This window comes from Alternaria arborescens (assembly GCF_004154835.1).
Source record: "Alternaria arborescens strain FERA 675 chromosome Unknown contig_12, whole genome shotgun sequence".
NCBI lineage: Eukaryota > Fungi > Ascomycota > Dothideomycetes > Pleosporales > Pleosporaceae > Alternaria > Alternaria arborescens.
Window position 1 is genome coordinate 733,908 of NW_021167867.1, and position 12,822 is coordinate 746,729.

Sequence of the window (12,822 nt, forward strand, 5' to 3'; positions counted from 1 at the left end):
GTTCCCATCTCCCAACTCCGGTGCAAGCGAGAGACCCTCCAAAAACCCGCGGGGACAGGGGTACACAAGTCATTATCCCTACTTGCGAAAACGTGCCGCAATCATACATGTTGAAGGTTTATCAAAAGGGTCAGCGTACCTGCCGTATACAGACATTGCAGCGTGGTGTGCGCCTCGGAGATTTTCTTTTGCCATGGTTGGGTATCGTGGGGGTCCACATGTAATTTGTAGGAAAATGGGGGTGCCGGCCAATGAGGTAAGGGTAGGAGCGTGCACGTGTGGCGTGAGGGAGGATGGCAGCTATAGGGAGTGCCGTTGCTAATGGTCAGGAATTCGATAACGGATGCTTTGCATGATCACTGCGCGCGTAGGATTGGGCCCACGATCCACACATTTTCGATGCTGCTTTACGTGAACGTCGCAGTTGCGTGGGGACCAGCCTTGCGGAAACTTCGGCTATAAGAGGGTTAGGCGGCACGCAGCAACGGCAGGGGCCGTTAAGAAGGAATGACGCATGTGTGATGGGATGACAGTAGGCTGCTGGTAGAATCGACCCTGTGTGGAATTTTGTATAGATGTGCCATGTGTTGATATTGTCATTGTAGTGGGCGCACAATGCATCATAGTCGGCCGTTGCTCATCGTGTCGTTATCTGCTCCCACTCTAGACATCCTTGAGCAGTTTCTCGATCTCTTCCAGGTCTTCAGCACTGTCGATCTCGATGATCCTGTTGACCTCGCTGGTATTGCGCATCAGCTCCTTTGCACCGGCGTACAGCATCTTCACCTCGCTGTTGCATGTTATGGGCAGGTAGTATAGCATGACGTATGGCACCGATAATCGTCCCGAGTCCTGTCAAGTCTCAGCCTCTCTCTCACGGTGTATGGTCGGCATAGCGTACGAGGGTCAACGGGTAGCTCAAGAGCACAAATCGCGGGGCATGGTCGGGCAGCTCGTCGGCGAGGCTCTGGACGTCGGAGTAGACATCGTCGTCTGCCTGGCGTACTTCGAGCGTCTTCTTATCGATCTCGTCTGGCGCGCATGGGCGTCAGCGCCATTGCATAATGTGGGCCCATGGCGGGCAGTGGCAGGAACGACTGCGGCAAAGGCAGCAGGTATACGAACAGATGACGGCCTGGGGATCTTTGGCGCGCGAGGTGCCTAGACGGAACTTGCGTAGCTTGGTTTTGGTCTCATCGGAGAAGGTGTACAGTCGTGCCTCCGAACTCTGGGCCGAGGTATTAGCGAACCGGTGGATATGACGCGCGTAAGACGAAGGCGGCACTTGCCATGATGGCGAACAATGATGGGAAGACTTGGGTTCGCAACGGGTGTTTGACGAAGCTCGGGGACGTGGTGTAGGGCTGAGGAAGTCTGACGGACGGCACGCGTTAGTGGGGTCTGTTGGCGGGGGTTCCTGAGCTGGACGGATGGCGCTAGCTAATGCACTACCGTCATGTCCATACACCCTCAGCTTTGTAGAAGCCTTTTCTTCTCATGCACCTAGCTACTCATACCCTCTTTCCCCTGAGTTACTTCTCCTGATCCATGTTCGGACGACTGAATCAGGTTGCCAGACACTTGTCTCGTCCAATACCCAACTTTGCGCATCGTTCCGCCGTTTCGTTCCGCCCATCGATAACGTCATCAGTCATGGCTTCGACACAGCAAAAGAGCTTGATACACACGGCAGGTTGTTTGATTATCGGTGACGAAGTCCTTGGAGGCAAGGTATTCAGTGTCCATGTAGATCAATCCTTAGTCTGACAGCTGACGTGAACCATAGACAGTCGATACAAACTCGGTAGACTATACCACTTTAAAGTTGTGGTACATGGACTAATGTTTCACAGGCGTACTTTGCCAAATTCTGCTTCTCATTGGGCATCAACTTGCGCCGCATCGAAGTCATTGCAGATGATGAAGGCGAGATTGTAGAAGCCGTGCAACGCATGTCCAAGAACTACGACATGGTGGTGACGAGTGGCGGAATTGGTCCTACGTGCGTGCAGCATACTCGCTACACCACCCAGCCGCTGAACTAACGGATGTCTAGTCACGACGACATCACTTACCAGTCAATAGCCAAGGCCTTTGGCCTGCCGTTGAAGTTACACGATGCGGCGTTTGAGCGTATGAAGCGCCTCTCGAAGCCGCACAAGTCTCAGCCAAACTTTGACTGGAACGTCGAGTCTCCAGCGCTTACAGCAAAGAAGCGCATGGTTGAACTACCTATTGATGAATCCAAGCCAGACGAAGATCAGGTTATTTTCGTCAGCGAGTCGCTTTGGGTTCCCGTTAGCGTCGTGAACGGTAACGTGCACATTCTGCCCGGAGTGCCTCGCCTCTTTGAAGCGATGCTAGACGGACTAAAGCCCCGCATCCTACCTAGATTGACGGATCCAGAGGGTAAAGGCGTGTTGCGGATCCTCATCTCGACTCCGATGGCCGAGAGCGCCGTTGCTGGATATCTGACCGAGCTCGCTGCCAAGGCGGAGCCAAAAGGGGTCAAGGTGGGAAGCTACCCACGATGGGGAAAGGACCACAATACTGTGACGCTAGTTGGACGCGATCGCGACTTCATGGAGAGCTTAGTTCCTGAAGTAGAGAAGGCTGTTCAGGGGAGGCGCGTAGCTGTAGAAGGCGAGGACGACGGAGAGACGTCTGACAAGGACTCATAGGGGGTGGTAGAGGGTAGGCTGACATTGCAGACGTGCCGCAGTCGGTCAATGTAAATATACATATATACATATATCGAGTGTCGAGATGCAGGGACCGTGTGTCAGAATGGAATGCCTGTGAAGATGATGTTAGGACAGACGGGTGTCAGCGAACCATGCGGCAAGCTTCTACAAATGTTCGAGAAGCAGCCTAAGCGCGTGCCACCAGGGCTGGGCGCTCACGCTGGACCCTGATACGACGGATAGATCGAGGGCAGATTTTGTGCGGTACAGGAGATTTGCTTTTCAAGCTGTCAATGGAATTAGGTGTCATGATTACCTTGACAACGTCGTTCTCGGGGCAAGGCTCGCGTGCATGACGATGGATAAGCCGCCGACCCCGCCCGTGTGACGCTCCCCAAGCAAGCAGCAGCAGCATGCTCTGTGTGTGCGAGAGATGAAGCACCCGCATGGTCGGATAGTCACATGCACAGGAGAGGATTCAATTGGAGTGACTACAAGAGCGCAAGCGCGGACGCGACGGGCTCTGCGAGTCGGTCGGTCGAGGAACAATGTTTTTCTACGCCCGCCTCAAGCTTGGTAACAGTCGTCGCATGCCTCGTGCGCCGTAGTGGTTCGTAGGAGGGCATCAGGTACTCCGTGCCTCATGGCGTCGGGCGCTGGGATCGCATGGAAGCGTCGGAGGCAGGCCATCCATGCGGTGTTGTATGTCGAGTGCCGCCGCTTTTAGGAGTGGACTCTCTCTCTCTCTGCTGGGGGGTGGGGAGGGGGCTTTGTTTTTGGCCCGGGGGTGAAGAGATGCGGAAGGCGTCAGATGGAATGCATGCACTTGGACGGGCAACAAATAGGGAGACGCGCACGACGCAGGCAAACGCCCAAGCCTATTCACCTTGCAGACGACGCCATAGTGGTGGAGACGGGTGGCTCGCTCTGCTCCTCTTTTGGTTGGAAGGCAGGCCTATGCACGGCTACATTAGCGCTAAAGCCGCGCCCAAGCCCATGTCCTAGCCCATCCTCCTTCAAGGCCCCAGACGAAGCTAGAAGGTCGTTTTTGCTACCGAGATCATCCTGCTCTGCTCAGTGCTCTCCCGTCCTCTTCTACTATCGCGACGAGCTCTCCTGGCCCATTTCCCTCGCTGCTGCTAATCCCGACCCGACCGTCACCGCCGGCCTTTGCATCAAACGCCCTGACAGCGCGCGTCGCATCGCCACAACACGACGGCCTCGCTCCCTTGATCGCCTCCCTCGCTCCCTCCCTGCCTACTTGCGTGTCTACCTACCTGCCTACCTATACCCTATACCCTAATACACCACGCCCATTGCCTGCGAACTGCAGCTTCGTCCGGCATCTATTCCTCACATTCACAATGGCATCAAAGGTAGGCGCCCGTCCATCGCCCGCGCCGCCTGCGCCCCTGCTAACCCGCGCCAGTTTCTCCGAGAATACAAGTTGGTGGTAGTCGGCGGCGGTGGAGTTGGAAAGTCGTGTTTGACTATCCAGCTGATCCAGAGCCACTTCGTAGACGAGTACGACCCGACCATCGAGGGTAAGCACTTCCGACCTGTCGTATTTCGCGCGCCAGCAAGCTAACTCACGCCCCCCAGATTCGTACCGCAAGCAGTGTGTCATTGACGACGAGGTCGCCCTGCTCGATGTGCTCGATACAGCGGGACAGGAGGAGTACTCGGCCATGCGCGAGCAGTACATGCGCACAGGAGAGGGCTTCCTGCTCGTCTACTCGATAACCGACAGGCAGAGCTTCGAGGAGATTATGACGTTCCAGCAACAAATCCTGAGAGTAAAGGACAAGGATTACTTCCCCATGATCGTCGTCGGCAACAAGTGCGATCTCGACGGCGAGAGGCAAGTGTCGACACAAGGTGCGTTTGCCTGCTGCTTCCATCCCTTGCCCTTTCCCTATGCTAACCCTTGCACAGAGGGCCAGACTCTGGCGCGGAACTTTGGCTGCAAATTCATCGAGACTTCGGCGAAATCCCGCATCAACGTTGACAACGCCTTCTACGACATCGTCCGAGAAATCCGCAGATACAACAAGGAAATGTCCTCGTACACAGGCGCCCCTGGCTCAAACGGCAACGGGCCCCAGAAGACGACATTCGACACGGACGACCAGGCGGAGAAGAAGGGATGCTGTGGATGCGTGGTAATGTAAGGATATGGAAGCCACTGTCGTTGTTGTCGTTGTTGTCGCGCACGCTGTCAGAGAGATACCTACACCGCTGGGTTCGGTTACCCGCCCTGGCCGTTGGCGGTGCTGCTTGGTCCAGCAGAAGAAAACACGCGATGCTGCTGTTGCGTACTGCCAGTACACCTTCTCTTCGATACTGTCACTTTGGGTTCGCATTACGGGGTAACGGATTCACGTCTGCTGGATGCGCCTCCGAACACCCTACTTCTACTACTGGTATCGACTCCATCTTTCCTATCTGGTGGCGCTCTTCGTATTCGCCTTCATCATCTATCTAGACCGATTTCTTTATGGCATTTTGATCGGTACCCTGTATTTCCTCCTGTCGGCACGCCAAAGAGGCACCATGCAGCACGCTTCTGGGAGTCAAAAGATTTCTTTATTTTTGACAGCTTTTAGGGTCGTTTAACTTTACCTACCTTCTATGAACATAATTCATCTCTACTCGCAGCGCACCTTCATCTTCCATCACAACCATCTCTCCTTCGCTATAGCACTACGGCAAAAGTCCAGCTGGCAGCTGCACTTTAGATTGCCAGCTCACAATGCATGCCAACTTCACTTTGCGTTGCACCCACAACCACCGGCGACCAGCGGCGTCGCAATGGCAGTGATCGCCCACTTGGAGCCATAATCGCGTGGTGTTTCGACTCGCGAACCTTGCCCGGGCGCCGTCATTGGATGTAGATTATCACAGATAGGGCGCTACCTCTGCACGGCCGTTTCAGGGAGCACATCCCGACAGAAAGAGGGGAAGTCGATCAGGAGAAAGGTAAGTGGACATCGGCATATGCACGCGGGCGTCTCACAGCGATGTGACATCGACTCTATTAGGCCCGACTTCCAGCGAGCTATTCTCCGGACGAACACCACAGGTGCCGTCGATCGGGATCCCTTGTGTGAAACGCTGGGTTGGGGCAGCTTGCCAGAATCCGATGCGCCGTTCCTGCCGTATCCGCAACACGTGCGCAATGCGTCAAACGGCGCACATCAACATCTCGCCAATTCTCACCTCTTCGGCCTGACGATCCGTTCGCCTCATTCCACCTCCTCGCGGCCATTTTACGAAATACTCACCGTCCCGTCCAACTGCAATCAAGTGGCGGCCCGACAGTTTGGATATTCACGAATTACTCACACCCCCTGCCGTTTAGCCTATTCAGTGCGACCCCGAACGGGCAGTACGCCCTGCCCGCGTCGGTTCGGATGGCAGCCTCGTTTGACCAGTTCACCGTACATCAGTTCGCCTGCACCTTCACTCGCTGCTCTACGCTACCAAGCATCCGACGCCTTTGCATGCGCGTTGTTGCGGGTGGAAAGCCACTTATGCGGTCGCTTCATCATCCCTGCAGTATTGCTAATCTCTGCAACAAACATGCAGTCCACGGCTGCCACTCTAGTTTTGAGCAAATCGTTCGCTGACCGTAAGCGATAGATGGCCACTACACCAGGCTACGGAGATGGTTTTCTGGCCCCGTACGCCTCGTTCCCCATCCGTGCGCGGACATAGCGGATCACCATCAAAATCCCTACAAACGCTCGCCTATGCATAGGTTCTCAGTGACTACCTCCTTTCACGGGCATCAATACTCTCGATTCGCATGGAGCTGGGCCAAGCGTGCAGATCTAATACTGGGCTTCTTCGTATTGGGGCGGTTACGAGCCCTTTTACACGTCATTCACCATCCTTGGTGAGTACAACAGTGAAGTCGATAAGTAAGAATTGGTGGCGAGAGAGCGCATGCAACCGCTTCCTACGACATGGGTGAGAGGACAGCAGTCTCTTCTAATCTTAGAACTCGGTTTAGTCATGTTCTTGTCTCTTGGGTCGCCGAGAATACAAAGTATGCTCTTCTTCAAGTGTGCCTTCAGTACGCCTGTTCCATAGCCCAAGACACGAACTCCTCGATTTTTACCTGGCCTCACTGCAGCTAGGTTCTAGACTGAACCTCTCGGTTTACGCAAGACTATCATTCTCGGCCCGTGCCTGTACAGACGTAGCCGAAGGCACATCCCGCGGGCCACGTTCAGGCACAGTTTCGTAAGTCTGACGTTATACGCCCTCCACCAGGCCTCGTAACGTGGACTCAATCCAACCTTCTTCTACTAGCTCTTTGCAGAGCTACAGTTGCGTTTCATGAATATGCCTCGGGTTTCACTAATAATACAACGGCATGGTGGGCAGTTGTAAACAGGTGGGAGCACGTTTACATTCATCACACAGATCGGCACTCCGCGGAGGGATCTGGACCCTGGCGTTAGCTATGTGACAGGGGTAGTGCAGTAACGACATTGAACTCGTGTTACATTGACTTTCTACCGCGACAACCGAGCGAAAATTACTGGACAGGTGAATTGATTCAGTCTGTTCAGTAAGCACTTGCAATTGTCTGCGATGCGTCTACAAAGCAAACGACGTCAACAGCCCTCTTCAGTGTTGCGTGACTCGACTTTCAACGCTACTACTACAAGCACTTGTACTCATCGGCGATTCCAAATCGGTCGACCACCCCAGTTGGCCGACCCGATTGGGAGAACGGCCTACAAAGCCGTTCTCTCACGATCTTTCGATCCGAAATTATGTATCGAGATCAAGATGCCTTGATCTATTGCTGCTTCAGGTAATTGTGGTAGGAGAGTGTGGATTGCAGGTAAAATCGCGGTGTTTGGCGCCAGCCAATAGGATGGGAGGCATGAAGCGGTCGTGAGATGAAGACCTGAAATTACGATGCTGGTAGATGGTGGTGGAAGTACGTCGGCCGTTAGCTTTGCTGCTTGCGTTGGTGGGTTGGATTGTGGTCATGGTCTCGTGAAGGCTTCGAGGGCACTCCTTTTCTGTCGCAGTCGGAACGCTCAGGTTTGCTCCATGCTAACCATCTTTCATCGCCTACAGGTGAGTCTCTCAAGACGTCTTGAGACTCCTACTTGACTACGCTGCCCTTGGAGTGGACGCACTACTCCACTAACAACACACGAGCATGCCGTCCTTGCTCCACACTGACCCCCATCTTGCATACCCAGAAAAGCCATCGAATGTGCGTTATCCACCTTAGCAACCATATTGTTTACATGTACAGCGTTTACTTTGCATTCCTCAAGTCAGACATCTGCCGACCCAAGGTTCGTTGCCTTTCAGTATTTCATTAGATTCAAAAAAGATCTACACGCACGTTGAACGTCGTTTTGCGGCACGGCCCGAGCATACTTCAAGGGGAAGATTACATAGCATCTCCAGTCGTTTCCCTTGCGAACCTGAAGATCGCAGCCGCATGCGACAGAGCTAAATGAGGAATCGAGATGTATACGAGTTCTGGTAAGCCCAAATTGGAGAAGGACCGAAAGGTGCATATCTGGGTAAGTGGCCGTGCGTGAGTGAATCGTACAGATAGATAAGTAACTACATCCTCAATCTCGCAACCCCTTGTCGCGATGTTGAGGTTCCTTGTTCATGGACGGTTGTTTCATCTGCTCTATGGGATGAATTGGTCCGGAACTACCAAGACAAAGGCATAGGGTGATGGTACTAAAAACGTAAGGCCGGACGGACGATCAACCGATGCAACTGCAGCTACGTAGCGGCAAATAACGTCACTCGAAAATATTTCGTAGTCGAATCACGGGGTGGGGTTCTAGTGAAAGATTTCAACAATGAATTCAGCTGCGAAGAAGATGACACTGGGCAGTATAAGCGCCTTGGCAAAGGCTGTTCCATCATCCGGGTAGCCATATAAGCACTTCAGTGCGATCGATTCGTAGTTTGCACTTACTCTTCCGCTCGTCAGGATATATCTACACAGACGCTATCTATAGCTAAATCCAGTAGAAATGTTTCATTTTGATAACAGCAGTATCGGACGGTAGCACAGAGGTAGGAGTGGAACGGTGATCTACGTTTGCTTAACAACCGGTTGGTCGGGAAGGAGTTTTGTCCGATATATGATAGATGAAATTGATGGATTAGTTCCAGGTGCGGTTCCTCCTTCACTGGAGGCTACGTTTGACGTCCATGACTGTTCGCAAGATAGCAAATAGAGACGAAACGAGAAGCAAGTACTCGCACTGTCTCACCAAAAGCTGTAGATTATGCTACTAGAGCAAGTGTAGAATGTTATTGTCTGCATCGCGTTCATTACCCCTACAGTTGATCATCTAGACTGCAAAAAAGCTTCAACAACTCGATAAAATAGGAAAAAGTTACTGTCTCTACCAATTTAATGCAGGCGTTCACTGAAGTTCAGAGACTTCCGAAACAAGGAACTATTGCTAGTCTATTTGTGATCTTGACAATCATCTCTTCTTTGAAATTTCAGATTTGACAGTGGCGTGTAAGAATTCCTCAATGATACGTGACATTGTTAGTCATATGTTCTTATCAGAAACTTCGGCTTCACACCAAGATGTGTGTGTGCTATATGCACACCTTGTCGTTCCACTTGGCTACATAGGGAAGATACCAACAACCATAATTGCGTGATTTGCCAAGTGCCGCAGTAAGGATGCAGAGATGTTCCGCACCCGATCCGCACCACCGTATGACTCAGTGTTTGATTGTTGTCCAGGATTCTTGAATGTGGCAGGTGGAAACCAACAAGAACAGGTCTCCAGATATGTACAGGTGAATAGATAGTAGTCATGTTAATGCAACGAATGTGATGGTATTCACTCTGTAGTCAGAGGATGTTGTATCTGCTCATCGTCTGTCATACTTGAAGCCCCAGTCGCACCTTCCGAGTTTGGAAATCCCACTACAACACATACTAGAAGGGTTAGCCGATTCAATCGAATAGATGATATCAAAGACCGGGATATTGCGAGAGTAATGTTGTGGTTGGGCTGTGGTGCCGAGCCCACTGTCTTAGCGATTTTGGTATTTTGGTATCCGCTAGAGTGTGTCGTAAAACATAATCCGTAATCCCTGGCCCCCAGAAAAACGCCTTGTATCCCTGAGCGTGGGACAAGGATGAGACATATTATATCGAACGCCGGCGGTCGTCAAAGAAGACCCCAAAGCTTATACATATGATGATAGTTCGTCTCTCACCACCTTAGCAGTACCACTTTTAACGCCGTTGCTTTTCTCCAAACATGGGTACTTCGTTGTATATTCTTTGGGTTTGCAGTAACGCCTCAATCATTTTCCAATTCATCTAGTTCTTTCTGCCTCCTCGCTAATTCTTGCCGCATAGCTTCTGCCTCCTTCCTCAGTCTCTCCCTCCTAGCTGCCTTCTCTTCTTGTGACATTCCTGGATTAGGCGATGTGCCAGCAATTGGGCGTAACGGCACTGAAAGCGAAGGATCGATATTTGCGTCAGCGTCAGCTTGAGATGGATTCAATATCGAAGAAATCGCGTTTGGACGGTGGGGCATCGGGTTTGCGGTTTCCTCTGGGTCCATGGTAGCACTGCGGCTGCGTTTCCGGGGCGATGGTGCATTGGGTTGCATGTTGGGTACAAGGGCTGCGGGATTAGAGGTGACTGATGCCTTACCGTAGTAATGGGTGAAGTCGACAGCGATAGGTCCTCTAGGTGGCTCCGGCGTATAGTCTTCCCTAGACTCAATTGCCGTTGACGGATCCGGGGAAACGGAATGCTCGAATGCGGGGGTTTGGGACGGACGCTGTGGTGGAGAGTAATCGGCAACCGACGGTGTGGCTTGAGAGCTAGTGTCACCGGCTGGCACGACTCGTTTCCGACGTTTGATCTCTTGCTTCTTCATTGCGACAGGACGATGTGTTCCATGGAGCTTGTAGTAGAGTCCTTTGGATTGAATTAGCTATCGTGGTTCAGTTGCAAAGCAGTCCTGTGGATGTAAACTCACCACAAGCGTTACATATTATGTGACCAGCATCATCCCGTCTCCACAGTGGTGTGATTGTAGTTGCACAATTTTGGCACGCGGGGATGGCACTGGTAGAACCTGCTGCCGCTGAACTGGACGCAGCGTCTGCGCCGTTCGTACCGTCACTCGATGTTGCATTTGCCTGAGCTAACGCAAACTTCGCAGTCTTCGACACGCGGTTGTTGAATGCTGGACAGCCACTGCAGCCTTGCTGGCCACCAGTACCATTACATCGCCCCCCACCAGGACATGTGCCTGCGGTCATCTGGTCTGCAGCAACATAAGTTGCAACTCGGGGTGAAGCCGCGAGGTTTCCGGGTGACGTTCCGTTGCCGTCACCTGGGCCCGGCGTTGGACTTTGCTGCACGGGCATAATCGGCTGAGTCTGAGTGTTCCGTTTCAGGTTCACTGGACGTGATTGATTCCGCGCCTTCATGTACAGACCACACGCGTTGCACACAGTTTCTCCAGCTGGAGATCGGCGCCAAAGCGGCGTTTGTGTCGTCTTGCAGTTGCTTCGGTCCGTTAGCGTCTTCCCTGCAGATCTGGTTCCAACTGTAATCAAGTGACTGGTGGCAAGCACACAGTGAAATTTCAGACAACGTACCTACAGACTTGTCCGGTGACAGGCGCGTTGGATGCATCATAGTTCATACTCGGCAGCTGTAGAGATGTTGAAGTTGCCGGTGTCGTTGGTTGCTCTGAGATGGGCACCGCATCCTCGAGTGAGTGGTATATCTCGGATCTTTCGTCTCCCTGGCCCTGAATCTGGTGCTGTTCCTGAGATGGAGTTTCTGTCCTCGGCCTGTGGTGTTCATGGGCCTGATTGAGTAGTCGCAGGCTCTCAGCCATCTCTAGCTCGTCTCTGCTTGTTTCCCGTGATAAATGATGTGGATGTGTCGGAGTCGGAGCCAAAGACGTGCCTCCGCTTCCAGGAGGGTGTGCCATAGGGCAGCGCTTGATTGATCCAAGATACGTGTCTCAAGAAGGTGGGTTCAAGGTTGTAGTGATACACTGTTGCCTAAATTTCGCAGATAGAATCCTCCAATCCGGGGATTTGCAAATTCTCGATCCAAATAGATGTCCGGACTTCGCTATCGGCTTGATCTGATACCCGATGAAATGTAGGTCAATCTGGAGCAGGCGCTAACGTGACTTGGTGTGATATGCGGGTCTTCGGGCCTTTGTACACAATGTTTGGGAGGTGTGGCACACGGATGGCTGGCAAACAACTTTAAGAAGGACGGGTCTAGCAAGGGAGGATATCAGGTGGGTTCGGGATCTCCGTCGTCATAATTCTGCGCAAGGTGCCTACTGGGTCTGGCGATGCTGGTGCGGTACAAGCTGGAATTCTTAGGCGGTGAATGGGAGGCGGTGGCCAATCAAGGCTTTGCTATTCTAAGCCGAGATTTAGCGCACCAACCCTGAAAGCACGTCCACGGCGACCATAGGCAACAGACGGGTTCAGAAGCAGTGAAGACGATTCGACTTTGGCTTTACACATGCGCGTGCTTGCATGCGGAGCCAACCATCAGTCAGGTACATGCATTCTAAGATGCAGGCCGGGCGCCCTTATCTCCGATACATATGCTCGGCGGCAAGAAAAAGGAAAACTCGGCTCTATCACTTTTGGACTCCACTTGAGCCTTGCAATAGACCAGCTGTCAGCGGATCAAGATCCGGCTCGCCTACGACTAGCGATTTGTAATGGTTACTGCTCCGCACGCCACTGATGCATAGCTGGCACCAATCACAAGGGGTTGAGATGATACAACCAACATTGCGTCAACGTTACTATCGCAGCAACAGCAGCATCCGACTAGATCTGGACAATTGCTCAACGCAGTCCTTTCCGAAACGATACACTAGCAGCAATGCAAGTACCGGTAGTCTGTCCTCGCTTCATGCACTGCGGACACTAGACAGACAAGCGAACACGTGTGACGACTACAGCCTCGTTTGAATCAGATAACCTATCATACATCGACTGTTTCCAAGGCGTTCTCCACCCGTGTAACCAAAACCTCGATGTGATCACCGGACCAACCAACGAAATCCAAAAAGACATACTCAAACCACCTTGTTAACATCCG

General features: G+C 52.4%; 4 protein-coding genes across 4 annotated transcripts; 2 read left to right on the forward strand and 2 right to left on the reverse strand.

Annotated features, from left to right (window-relative positions):
- Positions 1 to 663: 663 nt before the first annotated feature.
- On the reverse strand, positions 664 to 1,292 carry AA0111_g6047 (hypothetical protein; the record flags this gene model as incomplete). Its single annotated transcript, XM_028652227.1, has 4 exons — positions 664 to 852; positions 902 to 1,032; positions 1,126 to 1,228; positions 1,290 to 1,292. 4 exons carry the CDS (start codon positions 1,290 to 1,292, stop codon positions 664 to 666), a joined length of 426 nt encoding a protein of 141 aa, XP_028506440.1.
- Positions 1,293 to 1,653: 361 nt separating this feature from the next.
- On the forward strand, positions 1,654 to 2,681 carry AA0111_g6048 (hypothetical protein; the record flags this gene model as incomplete). Its single annotated transcript, XM_028652228.1, has 4 exons — positions 1,654 to 1,731; positions 1,787 to 1,804; positions 1,854 to 2,002; positions 2,057 to 2,681. 4 exons carry the CDS (start codon positions 1,654 to 1,656, stop codon positions 2,679 to 2,681), a joined length of 870 nt encoding a protein of 289 aa, XP_028506431.1.
- A 1,367-nt stretch (positions 2,682 to 4,048) lies between these two features.
- On the forward strand, positions 4,049 to 4,855 carry AA0111_g6049 (Ras-like protein; the record flags this gene model as incomplete). The annotated part of the gene is made up of 4 exons (XM_028652229.1): positions 4,049 to 4,060; positions 4,114 to 4,228; positions 4,287 to 4,562; positions 4,620 to 4,855. 4 exons carry the CDS (start codon positions 4,049 to 4,051, stop codon positions 4,853 to 4,855), a joined length of 639 nt encoding a protein of 212 aa, XP_028506432.1.
- A 5,163-nt stretch (positions 4,856 to 10,018) lies between these two features.
- Positions 10,019 to 11,581, reverse strand: AA0111_g6050 (hypothetical protein; the record flags this gene model as incomplete). Its single annotated transcript, XM_028652231.1, has 3 exons — positions 10,019 to 10,647; positions 10,709 to 11,244; positions 11,337 to 11,581. 3 exons carry the CDS (start codon positions 11,579 to 11,581, stop codon positions 10,019 to 10,021), a joined length of 1,410 nt encoding a protein of 469 aa, XP_028506605.1.
- Between the last annotated feature and the right edge of the window lie 1,241 nt (positions 11,582 to 12,822).